General features: G+C 41.0%; 1 protein-coding gene across 4 annotated transcripts in view; it reads right to left on the reverse strand.

The window, feature by feature from the left end:
- Nrxn3 (neurexin 3) overlaps nucleotides 1-25,219 on the reverse strand; it is a 1,505,050-nt gene that overhangs the window by 828,350 nt on the left and 651,481 nt on the right. For all 4 annotated transcript variants that reach the window (XM_013014269.1, XM_013014277.1, XM_013014291.1 and 1 more), the window contains 4 exons: nucleotides 11,295-11,414; nucleotides 3,925-4,306; nucleotides 2,578-2,768; nucleotides 844-1,017 (listed from right to left, as the gene is read on the reverse strand). In XM_013014269.1, the coding sequence (XP_012869723.1) occupies nucleotides 844-1,017; nucleotides 2,578-2,768; nucleotides 3,925-4,306; nucleotides 11,295-11,414 (867 nt within the window). The remainder of the gene's footprint in view (nucleotides 1-843; nucleotides 1,018-2,577; nucleotides 2,769-3,924; nucleotides 4,307-11,294; nucleotides 11,415-25,219) is intronic.

Raw genomic sequence — 25,219 nt, forward strand, 5'->3', positions numbered from 1 at the left:
AGCATCTACCACTTGAGCCATAGCACCACTTCTGGTTTTCTGAGTGGTTATTGGAGACAAGAGTCTCATGGAGTTTCCTGCCCGGGCTGGCTTTGAACCGTAATCCTCAGATCTTAGCTTCCTGAGTAGCTAGGATTATAGGCATGAGCCACTAATGCCCGGTTTATTGCCTAATTTTATAGTGAAGAAATATGCAGCCTAGAGAGGTTGAGTAACTTGCCAAACTGTCACATACCTAACACAAGTTACTTACTGTCTGGCCCTGAAAATAGGTCATTCTTATATCCAAGCCCAAGATGTTCCTCAACACCTCCCTGAGGAGCAACTGGAACAATGCCTGATATCTACAAAGTATTCAATAAATATTACTTCCCTTCCATTGTCATGGCATTCGGACATCAATTCCCATCTCCTGGTGAAGTTGCATTCAACAATGCGGTCATTATTTGCCACACTGAGAAGCGTTTTATTAACCCATAGAAAGCCACCCCTTGCCATGGATGAAATTGTCTTTAAAAAGCCTGAGAGCCTTTCAGCTACTCTAGAAACAAAAGCAAATACTAGGAGAGGCCAGATGCCATTGCAAGGGAAGATTCTTTTTCTTTTTTTGGCAAGTGTGTGATCCTGGGAAGACACATTCCTGAAGCCTGGGGCCCAAGGCCTGGCATTCTCAACCAATGACAAGAGGAGATCACCAATGGTAATGCAAAAACCGAAACAAACACAGATGGCAAGTGGGAATGAGAGAGGATTGGCGGAACAAAGAAAGAGGCGCCAGCAGAGGCAGCAAGGAGGCTCAGGGCTTGCAAGTAGGGAATAGCTTCAAAAGAGGAGAGGCTCTACCTTCACAGCCGCGCTCAATCTGCCCACTCCTGTGGAGAGCATCATTGATAAGGTCTGGAAGGCGCCCATTCAAGTCCACAGATGCCAGACAGCCCTGAAAGCCGTCCCGGGAAGCCACGAGCTTTGGGAGATTGCTGTACATGCCTTGGGCTAGGCCAGCCATGTAGAGGTCACCTAGAAGGAAAAGTAACAGAAGAGACAGAGAGATAGGGAAGCCGTGTCAGCTACAGCCAATGCATTTCAGACTATTCCTTAGGTAATGTTATCCTACCTAGATGGGGGAGATAAAACAAGAATTAATACCGATTATTTCTAATGATTAATCATTTTTAAGATTTCAAGAAAAGAATCCAACACTTCTCCAACACCTCTTGTATGGCATTCATTATATACACATCATCTCACAAGTTTGTTGGTGGTTTTGTGTGTGTGTGTGTGTGTGTGTGTGTGTGTGTGTGTGTGCATGTGCATGTGTGTGAGTCATGGGGTTTGAACTCGGGGCCTGGGTGGTGTCTCTGAGCTTTTATGCTCACGATTAGTGCTCTACCACTTGAGCCACAGCGTCAGTTCTGGCTTTTTTGGTGCCTAATTGGAAATAAGAGTCTCCTGGACTTTCCTGCCGGGGCTGGCTTTGAACCATGATGCTTAGATCTCAGCCTTCTGAGGAGCCACCAGGCTGATTCATCCCACAAGTTTCAATCAACATATCAATTCAACAACGTAGAAATAGTTCTCATAAGATGAGGCAAATGTTCGACGCACTGGAGGGCAGAGGCAGCTGAGAAAAGCCACTTCCTTATATACCACCTGTCCCAATTATACATCACCTGTCCGAGTCGTCCTGTCCTTCAGGGGCACTAGCCCAAAACTGTTCAAACTCACAAAACAAGTTACATGCTAAAAGTTCCTGCTGACCTGGCCGTATAGACCCTGCTACAACCAGACTCTGGGTGACCTCTCTGATCCTGACCAGGGAGTTCACCCGGGGGCGTACACCAATAAACTTTCCTCTCTTCACCTTTACCACCTCCTGCATGTTCGTTCCTCACCTAAAACCTTACTTTAATGGCATTGTCAGCAACATAAGCCTGTACTGAGTGCTTTTTATTTGCTTTCACCTATAATATGCTGAGAGTTTTACCATTCAAACTCCAAACAATCTCATTCCCATTTTAATTAAAGGATATACACAAGCTAAATAAGGCTGAGAAACTTCTACTAAAATCACTGAGGTAGTAAATGCCTCAAGTAAGATTCTTGAGCCTTTATACCTTATTTAGGACCTTCTACTTTTTGTGTATGTGTATACTGGTAATGGTGTTTGAACTCAGGGTCTAGATGCTGTCCCTTAACTTTTCACTCCCAAACTGGGGCTCTACCACTTGAACCACACCTCCTCTTCTGCCTCTTGGTTAATTGGAGGTAAGAGGCTAGCTTTAAAACCAGAATCCTGAGACCTCAGCCTCCTGAGAGGACTGAGTATTACAGGACTAGTATTACTAGTATTACTAGTATTACAGGACTAAGTCACCAGTGCCCAACTCTTCCTACCATCCTGACATCAAGAAAATGTTCATTCAGGTGTGGTCTATGTGAAAACTAAGTGGCATGGTGGTATAATTTAGCATTGCTCAATAAAGATATTTATGATGCATCAAAACTTTCATGGCATTTACAAATTATAGTTTGCCTCTCACGACGGCCTTGCTTGGTGAGGAACGCCTCAAGCTTTACCTTTCAGATCGAGGTTTTTGGCTCCGTTGATAACCTGAGTGACCACCTTGGTGTCCACTTTCAGACTGTGGGTGTTACTGTTGTCCCGAGTGATGACCACATTGTGCCACTGGTTGTCATTCAGGGGGCGATCACTGTTGCCTTTGATCACATTGGGGCCATTTCCCAGGTCAAACACGTAGTGAATATACCTACGGGAGACAAGAACCCCACCGTAAATTGAGATTCCCTCAAGTGGATTAGGGCAATGTGTGTATAATGGATGTCAGGGACTTCAGATCTCCAAAACTGACCTGTTATGTCACAGCCGTGAAATCACAAGTTGGGTTTTGCCATGGTCAGCAACAAATATGTATCACTTCATTCTAATCAGCATACCTCTCACTCTACAGATAATACTGCCCAGACTAGAGAGGAGTGCAGCTAATATGCTGCGTAACACTAGGGGGCAGCATTCAAATTACTTCAATCACAGACGGTGATTTGTGTTTGCTTTTTGTTTCACTTTCCAACACGTAGCAACAGAATGTCTGGCAGAATGGGAAGATTTATATTTAAAAAAATGGTAAATGATCTCATGGTAGGTTTGAAAATACATGCATTTCTTGTTATAAATGTGGTGGCAACCATTAGAATTACTTGAGATGATTGTCATATACACCGCTGCAGCCCCCTATAATTTTAAAGGATTGTGTTTTATAGTAAAAAGTCTGGTTGTATTAATTCAATGGAAGAATTTTATTTGTGTATTTCTTTACTAGTTTAAAAATATTTTTCTCTTACATTACTAGTGATTAAATATAGGGCCTCATGCATGTGTACTACCACTGCCCACTCTGGCCATCTTGATTTTGTATTTTATTTTAAAGTAGTGGGCTTTGAACTCAGGACCTTGTACAGGCTGCGCAGTCACTCCACCATGTGTGTTTTCCAAGCCCTTTTGGCTTTAGTTTTTTTAGATAGGACACCACATTTTTGCCCCGATTAGCTAAGACTGTGATCCTCCTATTTATGTTTCCAACACAGCTGGGGTGACAAGAGCATGACACCACTCTGGTTTGTTGTTATTGTTGTTGTTGTCAAAGCTGGCCTAAAATTCATGCCTCTACCGCCTACAGCAGGTGTGATCGATCTAGGCATCCATTACCACATCTGGCTGGGTAGATCTTCCAATAAACTCACAACTCCCTCTCTTTTCCCACCTTAAGCATTGTGTGGATGTTCCTCACTGATGAGACCCAGGCAAGAACCAAAGTCATCAAACAGAATTCTTCCTGTCTGTATTTTACGGAGGTCTGAAAAGACCACATCCAACGTGGATTTACTTATAGGATCCCTTCCACTTACCCTTTGACTAGCTCAACTGCAATAAAGTCATTGCCATCACCACTATTAAAGAGGATGAAGCCGTCCGCGGAGGTGGTCTTGAACTGGAAGAAGAGGTGCATGGAGGTGTAGGCCTGGAGGGTGGCCAGGCTCAGGTAACTACTCTTGGTCTTGAAGGTGACTGGGTCAGCGATGATGTTCCTCAAACCAAAGCGCGCCTTCAGCTCACAGTAGTCGATGTCGCCGTTCTTGCACAAGTCGATGTAGAGCAAGCCGTTGAACACGAGACTCTGCAAGTGGCCGATGAAACTGGACGGGACGACGGAGATGTACCGCTTCTCGGTCATGATTCCAGTTTCGATGTTGTGGAACTCCAGGCGGGTGTGGTCTCCGACCATCGTACCTAGGGAAGTCAGGAATGAAGTCAAGACAGGGAAGATTACATCGTAGGACGGCCGCTTGTAGGCGGAACCCTTCCACACAACACACACAATGTTCTTGATTCCGTTCCAGAAAACAAAAGATTCATGATAGGCTGTTCCTGAGTTGGCCTCAGGCAGGGAGCTCATGGGCCAGCTCAAGTAGTACATTCCGCATCCACACTCTCCTGCAGCTCCTTAGAAGACCTCATCACATAAAGGAAGGGAGAGGCCACAGAAAGCACACGTTAGAGGATAAAGCTATTCGTTTGCTGAGTGCTAACACACACCGGAAGAAGAAAAGCCTCTGTTGCTCTAACCTTTGTAAAGATTCAACAAATGAGTTTTATTCATTACCAAGGAACTCCCTGCTATAATAACTCCCCACCTAGAGCCCTCATGAGAGCTTCTATTATAGAACGTTGGATTTTTACCTTCTACTCATTGCTAACTTTTTCTAGTAATAGCACCTAATTTTCCCTTGCACTTAAAACATTGTAACCTGGACAAAGCTGATGTGGGGTGTCTGTGTGTGTGTGTGTGTAAAGCTGATGTGGGGTGTGTGTGTGTGTGTGTGTGTGTGTGTAAATGTGTGTGTGTGTGTGTGTGTGTGTGTGTGTGTGTATGCGTGCGCCAGTTCTAGGGCTTGAACTCAGGGCCCAAGTACTGTCTCTTAGCTTTTATACTCAAAGCTAGCACTCCACCACTTGAACCACAACTCTTACTTCTGCCTTTTGGGTGTTTAATTGGAGGTAAGAGTTTCAGATGTCTTCCTGCTCAGGCTGACTTAATACAGTGATCCCCAGATCTCAGCCTCCTGAGAAGCTAGTGACAAAGCTGATCTTAACCAAGCTATGTGGCTTATATCCCCCTACCAGTGGTTCATATCTGTCAAAGAAGCTATACAAAAGGAATACATAGGAGGGTTGTGATCCAAGGCCAACTCTAGGCAAAATATATAAGACTTCATCTTGAAAATGAAAAAGCAGACAAAATACAGCTGGGACATTTACAGCTGAAGTGGTAGAGTGCTTGTATACCAATCATGAGGTCCTGAGTTCAATAAGGAAAAAGGTAATTTGCACTCTTTCGGGGTTTTTTTTCTCTCTTTCTCCTATTTTATCCCAGAATTCAACAAACAAAAGTTTGAGGGCTATGGATTATTTTTCAAGACCTCTTAAATTTGAATCTGAGCAATTCAAATGCATTCTATCCTTGGATGTTCAATACAGATTTCATCTCTTCAGGAATAAACTCTGATGTGGTTCAGAGTTGCCTATAAGCACAAAAATCAGATGTACATTTTATGAGCTTCTCTGTGGTGTTTTGACAACTACTGACAAGTTACTCTCTTCGCATAAGCAAAAACAAAATAACAATGCTGTTTAACTTAAAAATAAATGGTAAGAGCATAAACATCAAAATGCGCCATCAATCCTATAACAGCTGAATAGTAGAAAGAATCACTGCATAAAATTACTTTGTATCAAAACCCTACATGGAAATGCAAAGTAACATGACCTAAGTTCACAGGATCTCAATCAAGGAAGTGGTGGAAATAGGCAGTTCATGTCCATTTGGATCCAGCTGTTCATGCCAGGCCCAGGGCCTGGATATGGGAATGCTGGGCAGGGTCACAGCCAGCCTCCTGGGGTCAGAGGAGCTGAACTAAGGCCCTGCGGTGGCTATGCTAACATGTATGCTACTAAAAAAAATCTATAATAGAACTCTAAAATAAGAATGGTGATTCCAGGTAATAAAAGGGGAGGTCTCTGGGCTCAAAGGGGAATCCATCGTTTTAAAGTCAATTGGGAGCTTTTTAGAAAAGTTCTAGATAAACTGACCTTCAGGATTAAGAGGTGAGAAAATCCTGCTCACTAAAAAAGAAAAAAAGAAAATCAATTCTTATAAAGCAAGAAAAAGAATGAACAGTGTTGGGTGAGGGAGAGGACAGAGCAAGAACTTGGAGATGTAGCATAGAAGCCAAAAATGGAATTCAAATGTTGATCCAGGATCTCTGCAACAGGCTGTAGGATGATTCAGACAGCAGCTCAACTAGAAGGCTACAAGGGCTAAAATAGAGAAGAAATTGGCTTTCCTCCTGGCTAAAAGATCTCACTTCTCTATGAATGGAGATTCCAACAAAGAAAAAAAAGACATATGTTCACACACCTGATAAAGGTATTTAAAAAAAAAAAGTTTGCTCAGAACCAGGCACCAGTGGTTCTTGCCTGTGATTCTAGCTACTCAGAAGGCTGTGATCTGAGGATCACAGTTTGAAGCCAACCTTGGCAAAAAAGCTCATGAGACTCTTATCTCTAAGGAAATGACCAAGAAACCAGAAGGTGGTGCTGTGGCTCAAACGGTAGCATGCTATCCTTAAGCAAAAAAATCTCAGGGATAGCTTCCACCCAGACCCTGAATCTCTGTGGCCCAAACTTCCTTTCTACTATGGGACAGGTATGTGAACACCTTGTACCAGCTGCTCTCAGATTTCAGAGGGAAGAGAAATAACCTGGATGATGGGAAAGTAAGAAAACCCAAAACTAATAACTATGCCCCAAATGCAAGGCCTGGTGCTCAAAACATTATATAACAAATGTCCTCTTCAAAATAAAAATTGGGGACAGATACCATTATTTTGCTAGAGAGATGAGAGCATTTAAGATTATGTGAAGCAATATGATACAGGATCAAACTGATGGCACATATTAAACCCTCAAATTGATCCCAAATATGTAATTTCCCAGCCATGTCTTTACTTAGGCATCTAGTATCATTGAAGAAAACGGTAACTCATTTGGGTGCATTATTACACAAGAAGAGCAGTAAATGGAGTTTATCTGGTGGAATTTCCTTGCAGAAGCTGCTATAACTTCACACTTCTCATCATGGCCAAGTATCAAGAGGACCACTACTGGCTCACTCAGCTCGCACCTTTACTTCTGTATTTCACTGACAGCAAGTAGGCTGCCTACAGATCTATACTCCAAGTGTTGAAAGAACATACAACATACAGCTAGGGAGGGAAATGTCTACCAAACCCAAGTAGGACCTTCCCACAAAGCCCACAGCAAATAACACAAGAGGATATCAAAACTCTGAGGTTATGCTATCTGGTTTTGCATTCCAACTCCACAACTTCTTAACTGAGTTACCTTGGAAGAGTTACCTTACTTTATATGCCTCTGTTACCCACTAGTAACCTACTAGTGCATAATATAAAGTATTAAGAATGGTGTCTAGTACTGAAAGTGTTAGCTGTTTCTAAATATATGGTAGTCACTGTCCTTTTATTTTTCTCTGCCTTTCTCTGAATAATTTCCAGTTATTCAGCTTCTTTTTCTCTCTTATCATCAATGCACGCCGTGTGTGTGTGCGCGTGCATGCACACGCACGCAGGCATGCACGCACACGTGTGTGTGTGTGTGTGTGTGTGTGTGTGTGTGTCCATACTAAGTCTTGAACTCAGTACCTGGGTGCTATCCATTAACTTTTCCCTCAAGAATAGCATTCTACCAATTGAACCCCAGATCCAAGGCCAATATTTTGCTGGTTAACGAGTCTCATAGAATTTATTGCCCAGGCTCCTTGAAATCTCAATACTCAAATCTAAGCCTCCTGAGTAGCTAGGATTACAGGCCTGGCAATGCAAACTCTTTTTTTGTTTTTTTGGTTAGTCATGGGGCTTGAACTCAAGGCCTGGGCAGTGTTCCTGAGCTCTTTCCTCAAGGCTAGCACTCTACACTTCGAGCTACAGTGCCACTTCCAGTTTTTTGGTGGTTAATTAGAGATAAGTCTCACGGACTTTCCTTCCTGAGCTGTCTTTGAACCACAATTCCCAGATCTCAACCTCCTGATTAGCTAGGATTACAGGCCTGAGCCACCAGTGCCCAGTGTTGGCAGGCTCTTTTTAAGAAGTAACCACTTCTGGTGACTTCTATATGCCATGATATTCAAAAGAGGTTTTACAAGCTACTTTGATAAGCATGGAAAGAGTTTGTGTTCAATAAATTTGCTTGGGGGTCAGTTTTGCTCATCATTTCTGCAACATGTTGTTCTTGGCCAAAATTAAGAACTCAGCAAATATAAAGGGAAAGGCTCAGAGGAAGCCTGTTGACCTCCTACAGATCTCAGATCTCAGACATGGTGAGAGAATGAAGAAAATAAAGGGTTATGAAGACTCTGTAAAGGATTGGTACACTCTGTCTGTAACTCTCCAACTCTACTAAGTCTCAGATTCTCTTTCCCAGGATATCAGCAACTCACAAAAATCACGTTTTAAGTGCTTTGTTTAGAAAAGTTTCTGGAACAAAATATATTTGCGAAAGTGCATATTTAATTTCTGGTGATTAGCAGTTTACATGAGCCTATAAAGGCTTCCCCTAAGTCTTAGAATAAAGAACCTTTTTTTGACCTAACATTTCAAATTCTATATTAACAACTTTTGAGTTATTTGAGAAACAAGTTTTTAAGGAAAAACTTTGAAAACTAACATTTTTTGCCCCCTTTTTTAACAGCATTAATGAGGGAGGGAGGGAGAAGCCTCCTTGGATCAGAGAAGTGAAAGGGGGTGAATTTTTGTTCTACAAAGACTTTCTGAAGTGGAGTGGGTGGTTGAGGCAACACTGGGGGCTCATACCCAAGAGCAGTATTCTTTTAATTCTTTCTTAATCATAAATTTTCAGCCCAGTCAGTCAATCAGGCCTTATTAGCTGTCAAATGCACTTCTAAGAATACAATTACATTGTAACAAATAAAAACCACCAGGTTGAGGAGTACTTTCTTTGCTTCTGATTTTGTGTGAGTCTAACCTATTCTTTGCATAATTTCTACAAATTATTTGGAAATTTGGCACGCTGGGAGGTCTTAAGCAGCATAAAAGGGATTACTAAATAAGCCAATAGGATATCACTTAATAACCTGGAAACCAGCTGTCTATGGTCTGATTTTATGACTTCTGTGAACTAAAATTAACCTATATCACTGTAACAGTGCAACCCAAGGTTATAGCTCGCAAGCAAAATAATTCTTTTCCTCTCCCAAATTGCTTTAGCCTAATCACTTGCCCTCTTCCTTCAGCAGGGGAAGCCGGGGTGTGGCTGAAAAGTACAGGAGCTTCATTAATTTCAAATATCAAATTACTGGATGACTTCAGCATTCCAAGGTTTGCAGCTCCGCATTCTAATTATTCATGGTAACAGGAAGCACAATTTATAATTACCTTTGTTGTAAAGGTTCCACAAAAGACTAATGACAGAGAGGGAAATACAGAGCCCTAAATTCTGTAGTTTTTATGACTGCTTTCAGCATGGATTCATTTCCCCCAGGAAAATGAAAGCAACTCCATTGCTAGGAAGAGATTAAGGTGAGGGTGCCATCTAGTGGCTGTTATGAAAAACATGCCATGAACCTCAAGCACTTGGATCTACTCACTCAGCCAAGCCCAGAGGAATTAGCAAGTGATGTGCATCTTATTACTACAGTCTTTACAGCTCAGGCTCCTGTCTGCACCAACAGCTAGCTCATGGAGATTTCCTGAATAATTAATGCAGATTGACTGAAGGTTCTAAATGTACAGCCACTTTTACATCTCCTTTTTTACATGCATTTTATAAAGACAAGTTACCCCTCAGGCTTGTAGACTAGTAACCACACCTCCTCCTCCTACGTTATGTCTATGCATGATTGGAGTATGCTGTGTAGCTGGTGTGGCTCTGCTTGCTTTTATTTTTGAGGGGAGAGTGCATGTCGTCATCTGTTTCCTGAAATACATTCCCACCTTAACCTAACTCACTCTTGTACATTTCTTCTGTACTTGATAAAGAATTGTCAGTGGGGCCCAGGATCCTGGTTCAAAGCCAGCACAAGCAGGAAGATCTAAGAGATTCTTTTCTCTGATTAATCAGTAAAAAGCTTAAAGTGGTTCAAGTGATAGAAGCCATAGCTGGTAGAGCCACAACTGGTAGAGCAACAGCTATTTCAATCTTGAAGAAGACAGCTAATCAAGACTGTGAAGTCCTGAGTTCAAGCCCCAGTACCAGCTCACGCACACACACACACGCACGCACACTCACACAAACACACACAGTAATGATAATGATGATGATGATAATCATTATCATTTTCTTCAGCTGAATTGCAAAGTCTATCAGCCAACTACATTTTGTGAAATTATACAGACATGAATTTAATGCAATTGTGTAAGTCTTCTTAAACTTCGTGTTCCTGTTCTATAAAATATACTTGCCCTATTTCCAAATATGACTGCTATCTAATCAACTAGATTAGTTTCCTGTTGGAGGAAATGTATTTCTACCGTTCTTTATTGTCTTCTACAATGTTCGTGCATTTCCGACACACCACAGGCACTCGGGAAATGCATAGGGGTTGTCCAGGACTCTGAGTATTCCCTATGTACATAGGTCCACAGTGCCATGCCCTCCCAAATGTAAAGTTCATCTATTAGAAGACTGGCCATATCAGTTCTTTCTAATATAGTGCTTGGTACAGAATAGGTACTCCATTAACAACAATAAGTGAATAACTACTTAAGCCAAACTTTATTTAGCACCTTCCAAGTAGTATTCTAAGTGTTGACACTTCCCTGTCATATTCCAAATTCCTGAATCATCTCTTTACCTTTGTTGAAGTGACTGGTTCGCTGATGGAAGAAACTGGAATATGAAAGAATGAACAATAAGAGAGTTTTGAACAATAAAAAGGTTCTGTATATCTGTTCTCCACATATAAACTCTATGCCTAAGGAAAGAAATGCGTAAGTACATAATTACAGCGCAAGTTCCACAGTTCAGATGGGTGAAAGGGAATTGTGAAATTACAGAGGATCACTTATGGTATTGGTTTTGCCTGAGATGGTCTCAGTGAACATCATTTGTGACTTTCATTAAGCAAAGGGATGCTTTTGCGAACCAAATGGGAAGAGCCAGGCTTGCCCACAGCTGTACTCACCCTCAGCCACATCGTCGTCCACTGTCAATTTCAGACTTTTTCCTCTCCGCACCACCCGGACGGTGTGCCATTCATTGTCATTGAGCTTCTGCCCTGCGTACAGGGTCTCAGGTCCTTTGCCTAAGTGAGGATGGTGGTAAGTGCCAAAGTTAGAATCAGTTCTCCAAGGAATGCTGGTGACATCAGAGTTATCAAAGCCACACTGGTGCACATGAGCCAGCATCAGCAGATGAACAGATCACTTCCCCCTACTCTCACCCCACTTCCAACAACCCAGCAAGTTCCTCCACAGTAACACCAGGAAACAGAGGTCTCAACTCAAACATAAAGAAGGATACAAGTGTCCTCCTGCACCTATAAATACAAGGTCTTAAAATACCAATTGGCAACCAAAGAACATGTATAGGAATTGGTAGATGGCTGCCCTTTGTTTTTCAAAGTCTTCAATTGAAATGAATTTCTTGGTGACTTGAGGAAATTTCTCATCTATTTTAAAGAATTATTTGGGGTATTTAGGCATGATACACCAGTATGGCTTTTAGCACAAATCCACCCATTGGATGAAAAAAGAACTCTACAACATATGTTGCCTTAATGTGACATTTCTGTCAACCCATCATCCTATCAGAATTCAATGGCCATAGAAATCATCATAATGAACCTCACAATAGAAATAATGTCAAGGTGTACTCCTGAAGGGAATGATTTATCTCATCGTTCATCTTCCTTTGAAAAGATCCCAAGGCCTAAAATGTGAAATAGTGTAAATGCCCAACATTCAACCTTTTTAAGTCAAAAGAATATTTCATGGAAAGTGTTGCTCAGTAAAAGGATAAGTCAAATGTTCTCAAGAGATGTTCTAGATGCTCAAGTGAAATTCAAGTGCACTTCATAAAAAATAGGAGCAACGAGGAATTATTGAAGGACAAAAGATAGCAAGGGAGAGTAAAAGAATAAAAGGTTGTCAAAAGAGAACTGAGGCAAAAATGTAATGATAATGAGGTGCATAGAACCAGAGGTCTTAGACAAAGTTTCTTCTAAACAATAAGCCCAGACAGGAATATGTTGAATAGGTGTTTCTAAATTAATCAATCTATATGTGTAAAGCCTTATCCTTGAAAATAACTTGGAGAAAAAGATAAAATATATAAATGAAGTTACTGCATATTGCTTACTAATACACACATGCACACGCACACGCGCGCGCACACACACACACACACACACACACACACACCACTTAGAAAGACATCTCTAAGTAATTTTAAACTGCACTTCTTAAATGTAAGTGGTAAAAAAGAAATGTAAGTGGTTTTCTTCTGTCTGCTAGTTATAAGGGTTATGGCAATAACACCCAGGGAAATTCCTCTCTTGAAAAATGAGCAGAATTTCTTTTAATGAAAAGGTTTTTTATTATAACATACATAGCAAATAATTTGTGTTTAAAAAATTTCCAAAACATTTCTGCATTTCAATTACAAACCAAACTGACAGAAATCAAATAGACCCACATGTACATAATGAGTACTCAATTTACTGAGTAACTCATTCAATATATCTTTGGGGGAAAAATGTAATTCTATAATAAAGCCTTTTACTCCATCTCAGCTTTTCTTTGTGAGCAGGTTTGTCTTTAGAATTTTCTAAAAAATATGCATTGCAATGGGATGTCCTCGTCAATTCATCTCCTTAGATACCACTGCCCATTATCTCCTGCAACTCAACTTAAAATCAGTGCACCGGCAGCCTGTACAACAGCTAACCGAGAGGGCAATGAACAAGAAAATGGACCTTGGTAAGTGTGTACTTTACAACAAGAACAGATGTTCTCAGAACAAATAAATCTTCCTTTGTGTTTTAATATTTGGATCTTCTTTTATTCTACATGTAAATGCTTCCATAAGAAAGAGGGAAATATAGACCAACGTGGACAATACTGGCTGTCGGGGCAGAACTGTGGCACATACCTCTCCTATAAGGGGGTGTCTATGCTGTGTGAAACTTTTTTGCATATTGCTTAATTTCTATACTTAAAGGCAAGATAAGAGTGAGAATGAGGAACACAAATCTAGCCCATGTGGGGACATTGGGTGTCATATTATCCATAGCGTTGTAAAGATTATCTCCACTCAGTGTTTTGTTTTTTCAGTTGGTCACAGGGCTTGAACTCAGGGCCTGGGCACTGTCCCTATGGGTTTTGTTGTTGGTTTTTTTTGCGCAAGGCTGGAGTGCTACCACTTGGAGCCCCAGCAATACTTCCAGGTTTCAGGTGGTTAAAAGGAGATAAGAGTCTCACTGACTTTCCTGTCCAGGCTGGCTTTGAACTGTGATCCTCAGATCTCAGTCTCCTAAGAAGCTAGAATTAGATAGCCCGAGCCACCAGCACCTGTCTAGCTCAGTGTGTTTTAGGAGATGCTAACATTACACTTCAGTGCTTATGGTACCTGGACATACCCAGAGTAACCAGACTTAAACACAAAACTTTACCCATTCCTTTCACTAAGGTTTTAGAATGTGATGGCTTTTAACTAAAAAATGTGATGGGAAAAAAAAAAGAAAAAGAACGTTCTCACCACCTACTAGTTACACTTGACACCTCTCCTGTTCTTATTACTCTAAGAGCAGAAAAGACGATTAACACACATCACATGTTACATTCAAAAGGCAGAGAATCTCATTCACTCTTCATTTCCAAGTAAACTCTCAGCCTCCAGAAGTGAAGAGGCGTGGCATTTATCATTAAGCAAAAAAGTCAACTCATCCTACTACTAAAAAAGCAATTAAAAATGTCATCCAGAAATGAATATAGAGAAGATGGGCAAAGCAAATCCATGACCCAGTCAGAAAACTGGATTCATAAGTGATACAAGATGCAGAGGCAAGCCCAAGGTTGAAACATACAAATTCAAACCGTCTCCTTTTCAAAGCAGAAGCAGCTAGGAAGGGAAGAGACTTTCTGACTCGAGAAAAAGCCAATGGTCCAGTACCAAAGAAATGAGGACTATAAAAAGTTCTTCACTGTGAATAAAGAATGGTGGCCAGACAGAAAATTAAATTTTTAAATGGAACTAGCAAGAACATATAAAGTTATCTTAAAAATTATCTCAAAGATATAAATTCTCCCCCTCCCCCCCTCTCTCCCATTGTTTTTATACCGTTAGTAGGGCTTAAACTCAAGACCTCATGGTCTCACTTGGCCTTTTTGTTCAGGACTGGTGCTCTGTCACTTGAGCCACACCTCTACTACTGGATTTTTGTTGTTAATTGGAGACAAGAGTCTCACAGACTCTCCTGCGTGGGCTGGTTTTGAATGGTGATCCTCAGATCTCAGCCTCTTGGGTAGCTAGAATTATGGGCATGAGCCATCAGCACCTGGCTTTTACACTTTTTAGTAACCAAAACATTTATGCTCAGCATTTGGCCACTTCTTAGATTATGTGTAGATGTATTTCCCTTTCTTTTATAATGTAAGTAATAAATATTGATCACATGAAAACCATTCGAATCTCTTAAGGCTGCTTAGCTCATCACTGCTAAAGCTAAGTAAAGAAAATTAATAAATTATCTTACACCTTTTAGTTGAATTTCCCAAGTAAAGACTGTGATGATTGCAAATAAAGCAAAATCACGAAGGAAGATTTCTGGGATTCATAGATGTGAAGGAATAGAGTTTTGAATTCTTTATTTTTATAAAACAAAGAGCCTTCAATGAACCATGAATTCATTTGGCGATGTAATCCAAGAGCTCAGTTTCTGAGGGAATGCTTTGTCTTAGTGATCTGATAAATTTGGGGCAAAAGAAAGAGGAGAGGGTCATAATGAAATGCACTAAGATTCTTTTCTTGACCCCCCTAACAGTAGGTCTGAGAGAACCCTAGCTTTCAAGAATCCAGAATAAGCAAAGTAAAACACAAGAAAAAGGTTCATTTTGAGAGGGGAAAAACATTCCTGATTGCTTGAAAGAAGATGACACAGATACTCACTAATTCTTCTCCTGGGCAGATTGGAGGTAGAAGAGTTTGGTAAGAATCTGTTCATGGACATTCTCAAGGCTCATACATCCACAAGACACATTTTGGGTTTTAATTGTCTTTAACCAACTTAGCCTTTTTAGAACCAGACTGTTCACAATACATGAACTTGTTATTCCCTCCAGGAGCAATGGAATCCACAAAGTTACAAGCAAACTTGAGTTATACAATGTTGGTTGATATATTTCTATGACCAAACCAAACCAGCTAAACCATATGATTTTGCTCATACACAGGGAGTAGAAATTCCTTCCATCACTGTTTCCAAAAGTGAGTAGGAACCTTTGGAAACTTCTTTGCTCAGATGAGAGAGAGAGAGAGAGAGAGAGAGAGAGAGAGAGAGAGAGAGAGAGAGAGTGGAGTGGGCAACACCTATGTTCTACCAAAGATTTTCCTTTTGTACAAAAAGGAAAAAAGAAACAGTCATCTCATTACTCCTACAGCCACATTTCACATGAATTAAAAAAAAAGTCAATGAGGCATTCAAACAGAAAACTTACCCTCCTAGAAAGGCATAGTGAGAAATTATTATAGTGATCAATCTGAAGGATACAGCTCAAATGATTAGCATATGACATGGAAAGAAAAACCAAAAATGCTTACACAGAGAACACTTACCTTTATTTCCACCAGCACTTCCTGTGAGGCCAGCTGACTAAGTAGCTGCTAAGCATGCTACTAAACTCACAGTACCACATACTTCCAGCAGTCATTCTCCCCACAGATAGATTATGCACATAAAAGCAGGGGTGGAGAAGAAAAGGAATGAGACTAAGAGGAAGAAGGAGTCACAGGGGAAAACAAAGCATTTTAGTTTTTGCTCACAAAAATTTCAGGCGATGGTTGTTTTGCTTTGGGTTCATAATGCAAAATAGATTGAGAAAGTGTTTAGCTGAATTGTTACAAACTGACCAACTTATTTGGATAAGTTCATCTTTAAAGAATTTTTTTTTTTTTGTCAGTCAGGGGGCTTGAACTCTGGGCCTGGGCACTGTCCCTCAGCTCTCCAGCTCAAGGTGAGCACTCCACCACTTGAGCCACAGCACCACTTCCGGATTTCTGGTGGATACGAGTCTCACAGACTTTCCTGCCCAGGCTGGCTTTGAACCCTGATCCTCAAATCTCAGCATCCTGAGTAGCTAGGATTATAGGCGTGAGCCACAGATGCCTGGCTATGTTTCTTGGGGAGAGTAGGGGTTTGCTGGGAGAAAAAATTAAATCTTACTATGTTTAAGATAGTAAGATTTTTAATTTGCAAAAACACCTCAACTAATTATCTGCATCTCACATGCATCTGCAAGACTCTAGGAGAGCTGTGGTATTCCCTGAACAGGTGTGAAAGTTCTCCGTTAAGAGGACCCAAAGGTGAGGTGGTGGGGCAAGGTCTACCATCCTAGCATTTCAGCACTCTGGAGGCGAGGCAGGATGATCATAAGACTGAGGCCAGCAAGTTCACCAGGAGTCTATGTTGTACAGTGAGATTCTGTCTCAAAATAACTAAGTCAATAAATGAAAATCTTCCAGTGAGGTGAGGCATGTGAAAGACAAGTGAATCACCTTCCTTCCTGACCATGTGATTCTTAGAGAGAGCCTGCTGCTAGTTCAAAGCCACACACACACACACGCGCGCGCGCGTGTGCGCGCATGTGCACGCCATCATCAATATTTAACAGCCTTGAGTTCGCAAACCTATGAAACCTATGGTGAGCAACATGTGTTGCCATCTTAACTATGCTCAGTTCTGGGTTCTTTATCCAGATTCTTACTAAGCTGCATTTACTGGTGAAACTTGCCTGACAAGATGCAAACAAAGCTTGCTGGACATTCCCAGGCTTGCCCATCCAGCTGTAACTGTGAGCTCCCTCCCTGTCAGAGGGAATAGATTGTGAACCTGAGCTCAGCCAATGAAAGTCAAGGGGCAGGGTCTGCTGAGTTAGGGATTAAAAAGGAAGCCCCCTGCCTGCTCCCAGAAGTAAATTCTGTCTCGCAGAGATGGTTCTTTTTTTCTGTGTCTTCATTTATGACTCTGGTGGATTTTAGAGATCATATTTCTAATACCTACCATGGAGCTCACCATGTGGATCATGTTTATTCCTCTTCTGCTTATCCAGAGCTCATGATATATTAATACTCACCTGTGGCACTTATTTTACAAGCACTATCTGCCATGTATTTAATAAACCTGAGCACCAACCTTTGAGAATAAGAATATAAACAAAACAGAAAGAAGCTGCGACATTACAGACCCTAGATGGTATGTTACAGAACCTGGATGATATTCTAAAACCAACTGGAACCTTTTGGGAGGGAGGTTTTAAGCAAGACTCACATGACCTAATTTACACTTTGTTATCTGTTATGGATACATTGGACCAAAAGGAGCCAATATCATAAGTACAGGAAGCTCTTAAAGACAGGAAGTAAAAGTGATCTAGATTAAAGAAGGCAGTAGAAACTTGGCACTTGTGGCTCACGCCTGTAATCCTAGCTGCTCAGGAGGCTGAGATCTGAGGACTATAGTTCAAAGCCATCCTGGGCAGAAAAGTTCCCATGAGACTCTTATCTCCAATTAACCACTCAAAAACTAGAAGTGGCACTGTGGCTCAATTGGTAGAACACAAAGAGGCTCAGGCTCAGGGACAGCACCCAGGCCCTGAGTTCAAGCCCCATGACCAACCAAAAAAGGAACAAAAAAAGGAAGGAAGGAAGGAAGGAAGGAAGGAAGGAAGGAAGGAAGGATGGAATGAAGGAAGGAAGGAAGGAAGGAGTAGAACAGGGTCTGCAGGACATGGAAACTGATTGGGGAATGAACTGGGAGTAGGAGAGGGAATAGAAAAGGGGTAGAGACAAATAATGGTTGACGCTTATTGTAGCCTGAGAAGCTAGGTAGATAGGCATACTCAACAACAAAAGGAAGTTTCCAGGAACAGTAAGGCATGATTGATCCTGTTAGACAGGGTAACTTACTTCTGCTACTGCATCTTTTTATGAAGCATCAGTCACTTGACTTCAGCTCCTAGCAGCCTCCTGATGAGTCAGGTATGTGAGACAAGGTTCTTTGCTTACCTAATTTTCTTAATTTGGCTTTTCTTAGTTTGCACGTACCTTAGGCCACCATCTGGGGATTCTGCTATCTTCCTTTCTTCTTCCCCCTACCTCCTCCCTTTTCTTTTTCCTGCATGGCCTCTTTAATGCATTCTAGCCAATACCTTTGGACTAGAAGCAGGAGTACCCCCATCATTTACACAAGAAAACACTGGCAACCCATTCTGTAGAATCTTGACATCATGATCACAGTGTAAAATGAACCCATTCATCTCTCCTAGGAGAATGGGAGCATCTCAATGTTGATACAGAATGAATTTGGAAAGATCTATTTCCAAAGGAATAAATGGTTGCACAAAAGATGAGAAGGAATCCTGCCCCCGATTGCCTGCCAAACTTCTGCCTTCAGCCATAATTTACAGCCCTCCCTGGGGTGGAGAGCTGAGGGTAGTTGCAGGATTTCCTGTGATAATCTCTGTCTATGAAACGGCTTTTAAGGAGATAGGCAATTTGCTCAAGGATGAGCAGAAAGATTATTTTGTAGCTATTGTTTCTACTTTTGCTTGTAAAAAAAGGAATTAAAGCACTAGAACTTGTCTCCATCACATGATTCATAGAAGTTAGACATTTTTGATGACTTCAGAGGTTACGGTGCTTTAGAGGTTTTTCTGACTGTAGCATCTTCTTATTAACATGGAAGTCAAAGATCCAAAGCTGGGGGAGACTAAGCTGAGGAGATTCAAAAAGATTCTAACCAGGAATTATCCTTAGATCTGTCCCATTATTATCCCCTCATAGCTTCCCAATTTAAACTTGTTTCCTTGTCAAGCCATGCCATTGGCCTAGAGGCAAAATATACAGATCCAGTCATGATTGGAAAGGACTAGTAAATAATTAGAATTGTTCTTTCAATAGGGCACAACTCCCCTTACACTAGCCCTCCCCTTACATCATATTGATAACCTGTCTATATCCATCCATACCCTCTCTGGCTTCTCTGACCCACCTAGCTAAGAATGTTCAACTCTCAAGTAATTTTCCTTTTTTATTTAAATGATTACCTTGTTCATTGTATTGTGTGTGTGTGTATGTGTGAGAGACAGACAGACAGACACAGAGACAGAGACACAGACAGAGACCTTTCCCTTGGAAGGAAAATTTGCTACCTTTCTAATACTAAAAACTAAGCATAAAACCCTGCAGCAAGATGGTATCCAATGCATTTTTTAAAAAGTCTACAGCTTGAACATGTAGAACTGAATAAATTGGACCGATAAGTAGATAGGCTGAGAGATGGAAAAGAAGGAAGAAGAAAAAAATGGAGCTACATACTGTATTTTAGCAACAGGTTGGGTCAGACCACCTCCAGAAGAAATTCATGTAATTTCTTCAACATGGAAGAAATTCATGTAATTCAATTAATAAGTGTATCTGAAGAAACTGATGAATAAATTACATTCAGGTGAATATACCTCTAACTTTTTTCCCACATTCTGAGTAGGGGACTGTATTTTTATGTGCATGTGCCACTCTTGGGCTTGAACTAAGGGCCAGGGTGCTGTCCCTGAGCTTTTGTGCTTAAGGCCAACAGCACTCTACCGCATGAATTACAGCTCCACTTCCAACTTTTTCTTTTGGTGTTTACTGGAGATAAGAGTCTCATGGACTTTCCTGAGTCTCATGGACTTTGGAGATAAGAGTCTCACGGACTTTCCTGAGTCTCTTGGACTTTGAATTGCGATCCTCAGATCTGAGTAGCTAAGATTACAGATGTGAGACCACAGGGCCTGACATGGGGATTGTATTTTAAATATATAATACTTGAGTTTTAGACACATCCTAAGACAATAAGTTCTCTGAAGCTGGCACTTTCATGTCGGTTCACTTGTCTGCAGTATTTCCTTTCCACAATACAAACTACTAAATGTAAGGCAAGAACAGAAAATGGACACTTGCTGCCTACAGCTTTGGAACAGTAATTGCAATGCCTTTGGAGCCTGATTGGATTAGCTGATCACCTCCTGTGGACATAGGCATTTGCCATACTAGTCTTAGCACCTAGATAGATTCTCCTATCTCTTCACATTTGGTTTGTATACGTTGGGTATCTAGCAAGTTAGTAGAATTATTGGTCTATTCTGGCCCTAGTTCACTAAGATGACAATCACTTGCCTTCTTAATGTGTAGGTAGGTTTGTAAATATGGGAAATTATATCTCTTTAGATCTCTTTAGAGTGCCCACTGACATTAAAATTACAAAAGAAGCAGAGAGGAAAAAAGTATTAACACAACAAAACTAAAAACAAAACTAAATTTGCAGTATATTACATAAAATACACTTGTGTCCCATGAAGCAATATAAATAAAATGGAATCTAAATGCAGCAGAGGGGCTGTGAGTAAAGCATGCCAACAGCTCCTTTGTAAACATTGCTGGATTCCAGGTACTGTTGTGGTTTCTTTATGTAAAAATTTGAGCATACCATAGAAGTATACTTTAGCCTATTTTATCTTGAATTCCTGGTTAAGCCAAGGGGCATCAAACAGAAGGAAACAGCTCCCACGGAAAAGGCTAAAAATCACCATTCCCTCATCCAGGCTGACTAAAGGAAGAAGAATATGCTTTAAGGCAAGTGCTTATCACTGAGCCATCTTCCCAGCCCCAAGAATCTACTTTACAAGTTCACATGTGGAATGGCAGTTCAGATTAGAGGTACAGCATATACTAAGCATGTGTAAGGCCTTTGGTGTGATTTCTCCAGCACCACAAAAGAAAAAGGTTAGGGCATGGGAGGAGAAAGGATGTTGTAGTGGTCAAAAGCTGAAAAGATGCTGCTACTCATAAGGAACTCAGTCTATTGGGGAAATTGCACAAAATCCAATTGTATGGGAGCAATGAGTACTGAAGCGATCTCACAGGAATCCTCCTTGTGTGGTACTGGGCCTATCTGAAAGCCTGAGTTCATCTGCTCTTGTGGTCTCTTCGTATTTTCCATGTGGGAGTAGACAGGACCTCAAAGGCACAGAGAAGATCTAGATTTCAGTATCTTCTTCAGCTCTCAGTAACACTGTCCCTGGCCTACACAGACAATGTTATGCTTACTGGTTATTGTTCATTAGACACCTTTCTAACTCCTTTCCATAAATTAACTTCTTGATTGCTTACATCAATTCCATAAGATTGTCCTGGTTGGTTGTATTGTTTTGTGGATAATACTCGCTATTTCCTCTGATCAGCCATCTTTTCAGGGTCTGTTACTTAAGGCACTTTGTGTGTCTTGTTTCACTGTCAAGGCCCTAGATATGGGCGTGGGCCACTTGGAATGTTTAAGAGCCACATGGTTTTGCAGGTATTTTTTCTTTTGTTATACATATGGACCATGACAGACTGGGGTGGTTCCAGTCAGGATTCAGAAGGAACACAATAAGTATCACTGCTGTACAGCAAAGATTGATTCTAAAGGGCCTGAAGGGAAAAAAGTGTTGATTGATTTTACTTGAAGACCACAAGGGTATATTTGTCACTGCAGCCTAGCTGAATCATGCTGACTGATGCATATGAAGACAGGAAGAACTCTACGCAACTATCCAAACTAATCAGTGTTGGGATTTAAACCAGGGCCACATAATTATTTTTTTGCCCCTAATAACAACACTAACACCTTTCAGGTGACAGGTACACTAATGGTGATTAAAAGACGCAAAGATTAAATTTCAGAGAGAAATATTCTGTACATTATCTACAAGATCAACCACATAAAACTACTTATTTAATGTACATAACAATGAATATAACTTTAAATTCTGAGTGGATAGGAGATAAAGGCAGAGAAGGAAAAGAAAGCAGACTATAATGGAAAAAGAAAGACCCCTATAGAGAAAATGACAGGGGAGAAAACAGATTAGGAGAAATCTCATTATTTGTCAAATTGCTCAAAGCTAAATCCCTTTTCCAGAAAAACAAAACCCTTAAGGTTTTTTTTTTATCTTTAAAATGCTTACAGAACACACAGAATGTGTGCAAGCATGTATTTTGGAAGGAATCTTGTCACTTTATTTCACTTCAGTAATATAAAGTCTTCTGTGATCTTCACAAAATGACAAGTACCATACATCATTCATGGTGGTGGGGGGGGGAGTGGGGGGATGAGAAGCCTCTGTGCTTGGAATAGCTCTGCTATTGTGACTTTCAGAACTCATAAGAAGCCATCTAATGGATCTCACATGTCATGCTTCATAAAGGCATACATCGGTAAGGTAGAGAGTTTGGATTACAGGCCTCCAGTCTCAGAATGTCTAACTCAAAAGATCTAAAGGAGTGCTCTGAAATGGCATTTTACTAAGATCCGGGCTATGCAGTATGCAGGTTGTATTTGTTTCTTTGGCTTGTTGTTCTGACCTAAATGCGGTAGCATCAAGACAAATACATTTGCTCAGCATTGTGGAGGTCCAGAGGTCTGAAACCAAAGGATGATACAGGTTCTAAGAAAGGACTTTTCCTTGCTTCTTCCTAGTTCTTGGTGGTTGCTGACAAGCTTCGGCGTGCTTTGGTATGTGGCTAGATCATTTCAATCTCTACATCTGTCCCTCTGTGGGTTCAAATCTCAGTGGTTCAAATTCTGATAAGAACATTAGTCATTCAATTTAGGGACCATGCTAATCCAGTATGAGCTCATTTAGCTAATTACATTTGCAAAATGCCCTACTTCTGAATAAGATTACAATCAGAGGTTGAATGATGTTCAACCTATGATACAGGTGATTCTGAGAACTACACCCAGAGAAAATGGAGAGAAAGCAAACACTTCAGTTTGCTGACTTCAATTCTGAGGTCCTGTTTCTCGTGGAAGGAACTTCCAACAACCTGATAAGAGGTGGAACCTTGGGTCTGACACCCGTCTAGTCTCTTACTGGGGCTCTATTAAGTCAGACCTCCTCTGCATCTTGGACTTGCATAGCTCTTGCCATTTGGGAAGTCAGAAGTGAAAATATCACTTCTAGATACTTTGCTCTGCATTCTAAATAAATAAATAAAAATAAGTCAAGAGTTCTTTCAGCCTCTCGTCCACTAGCAAACAGACTCTTGAGTTTCCTGAATCAAGTCTTCTGAAATTTCAATCTCAAACAATCCCTCTGCGCCTACCATAGTTTCACTCTCTCCCAACCCAACCTATAACTCACAGAAAAACTCTCGCTCTCTCACCACTGTCCGCTCTCCTCTCAGCCTGGCTTCCTGGATCAGCCCCATGGTTCATTTCATGGTGGCTTGAACCAATTCTGTCTTCTACATCCCCAACTAGATTGAAGGCACATTGAAAACTGGACTGCAATTCTCATCTCTGGATCTCTAGATCCAGTAAAAAAAAAAAAAAAAAAAACACAACAACCAAAAATGCTTGTTAAACAAAGGAATAAAATCTCTTCTTGCATCTATAAACACATCTGATGTTTTCTTTCTATTCCCAACGTGAGGACCCCCTTGTCCTGCCCAGGACTACCTCTCTCCCTTCTGCCTTCCATTCTTAGCTAACCTTCTTTTAACAATCATTTCCGCTTTCTTCTATCTTTGGGTATTTCTCTGTTAGCTACATCCTTTAGGAATTCTGAGACTTCACTCACTGATAGCAGCCCTCCACCAGATCTTGGGTCTTTTGCTCTACTATAGCAAAAACCAGCACGCATGGACTGAAGAAACCATGCAGAATATGCTAGCTTTAGAAAGCACATAGTCTCAGCTAATCTCTAAAACTAATGAAATGCAGAAAATACAGCCTAGAACACATGCATGCTGAACCAAGATTTAAAGGATGGAACAAACAGGAAAGTGACCTGTCCTTAGAAAGGGTTAACAAGCACTTCATAAACTTTAAACACTGCATGCAGTCAATATGTGATACCTAAGGGGGTTATTCCAGATGTGGCACCCATTTTGGTGCCATTCTGATCCCATACTTGCTCTGCATGAGGCATAAGGGTTAACTATGTATTTGACCACCAGGCTAACTGGGAAAGCTAGAGTTGTAGCCAAATCTATTTGCTCTGTGTCTCTTTAGAAAGGCAATGGTGTGATGAGCTCAGTTGCTTCTTACCTACTGTATGTCCTTGCTTAACCTCAATTCTCGTTCTGGTCATGTTTCCTACCAACATCAGGAACGGCAGTGATGGGATTGAGGGAACCAAAACAGATGAAAATTTGTGTGTCAAAAATTTAGGTGATGTTGGCTTTGCATCCCACTTGCATACTCTGCTAAATGTGTTCCTGTTCATTTCTTTCTCCTTGCTTTTTGCCCACTTCTTTAAATTGATTTAATGAACCATATGATTTTTCCATCTTAATTTGGTTTCTGAGCCTTTCTGTTCCATGACATTTGGAACAGTCTTTCTGAGTATACTGGTAGTGTCAAGCTGATTTCCCTTCTACCACTGGGAGAGACACAATCAGATAATCGTCATAGTAAAACAAATCACTCTAGCCTTTCAAATGGGACTCCAACAAAGCTGAAGAATGAAGCTAGGGGAAGAGACACCAATACCCGACTGTCTTGCCCAGCCAAGGATATGCAAGGTACATGCCACAAAGATAGTCAAGGGACTGGTACCATGCAGGAGAAAATACCCTGAACAACTGAATCTAGGACTATTGAGCCTAAATAAGCTCTACTTCAAACACTTCACAAAGTCAAAGCAAAAACTGCTGCAAGGAAACTAGAAATCTTGTTCTCAAATGAAGAAAGGCGAAGATTTCTGCACAGCACATCCACCAAGGATTAACCCTCCCCACCCTCCACCCCCCCTCCCCCAGCACACCTTGGTGTCAGGAGAGCTTGTAGAGATAATGGGCCCCTAGGAT

This window comes from Dipodomys ordii, unplaced genomic scaffold (assembly GCF_000151885.1).
Source record: "Dipodomys ordii isolate 6190 unplaced genomic scaffold, Dord_2.0 Scaffold2, whole genome shotgun sequence".
Lineage (NCBI taxonomy): Eukaryota > Metazoa > Chordata > Mammalia > Rodentia > Heteromyidae > Dipodomys > Dipodomys ordii.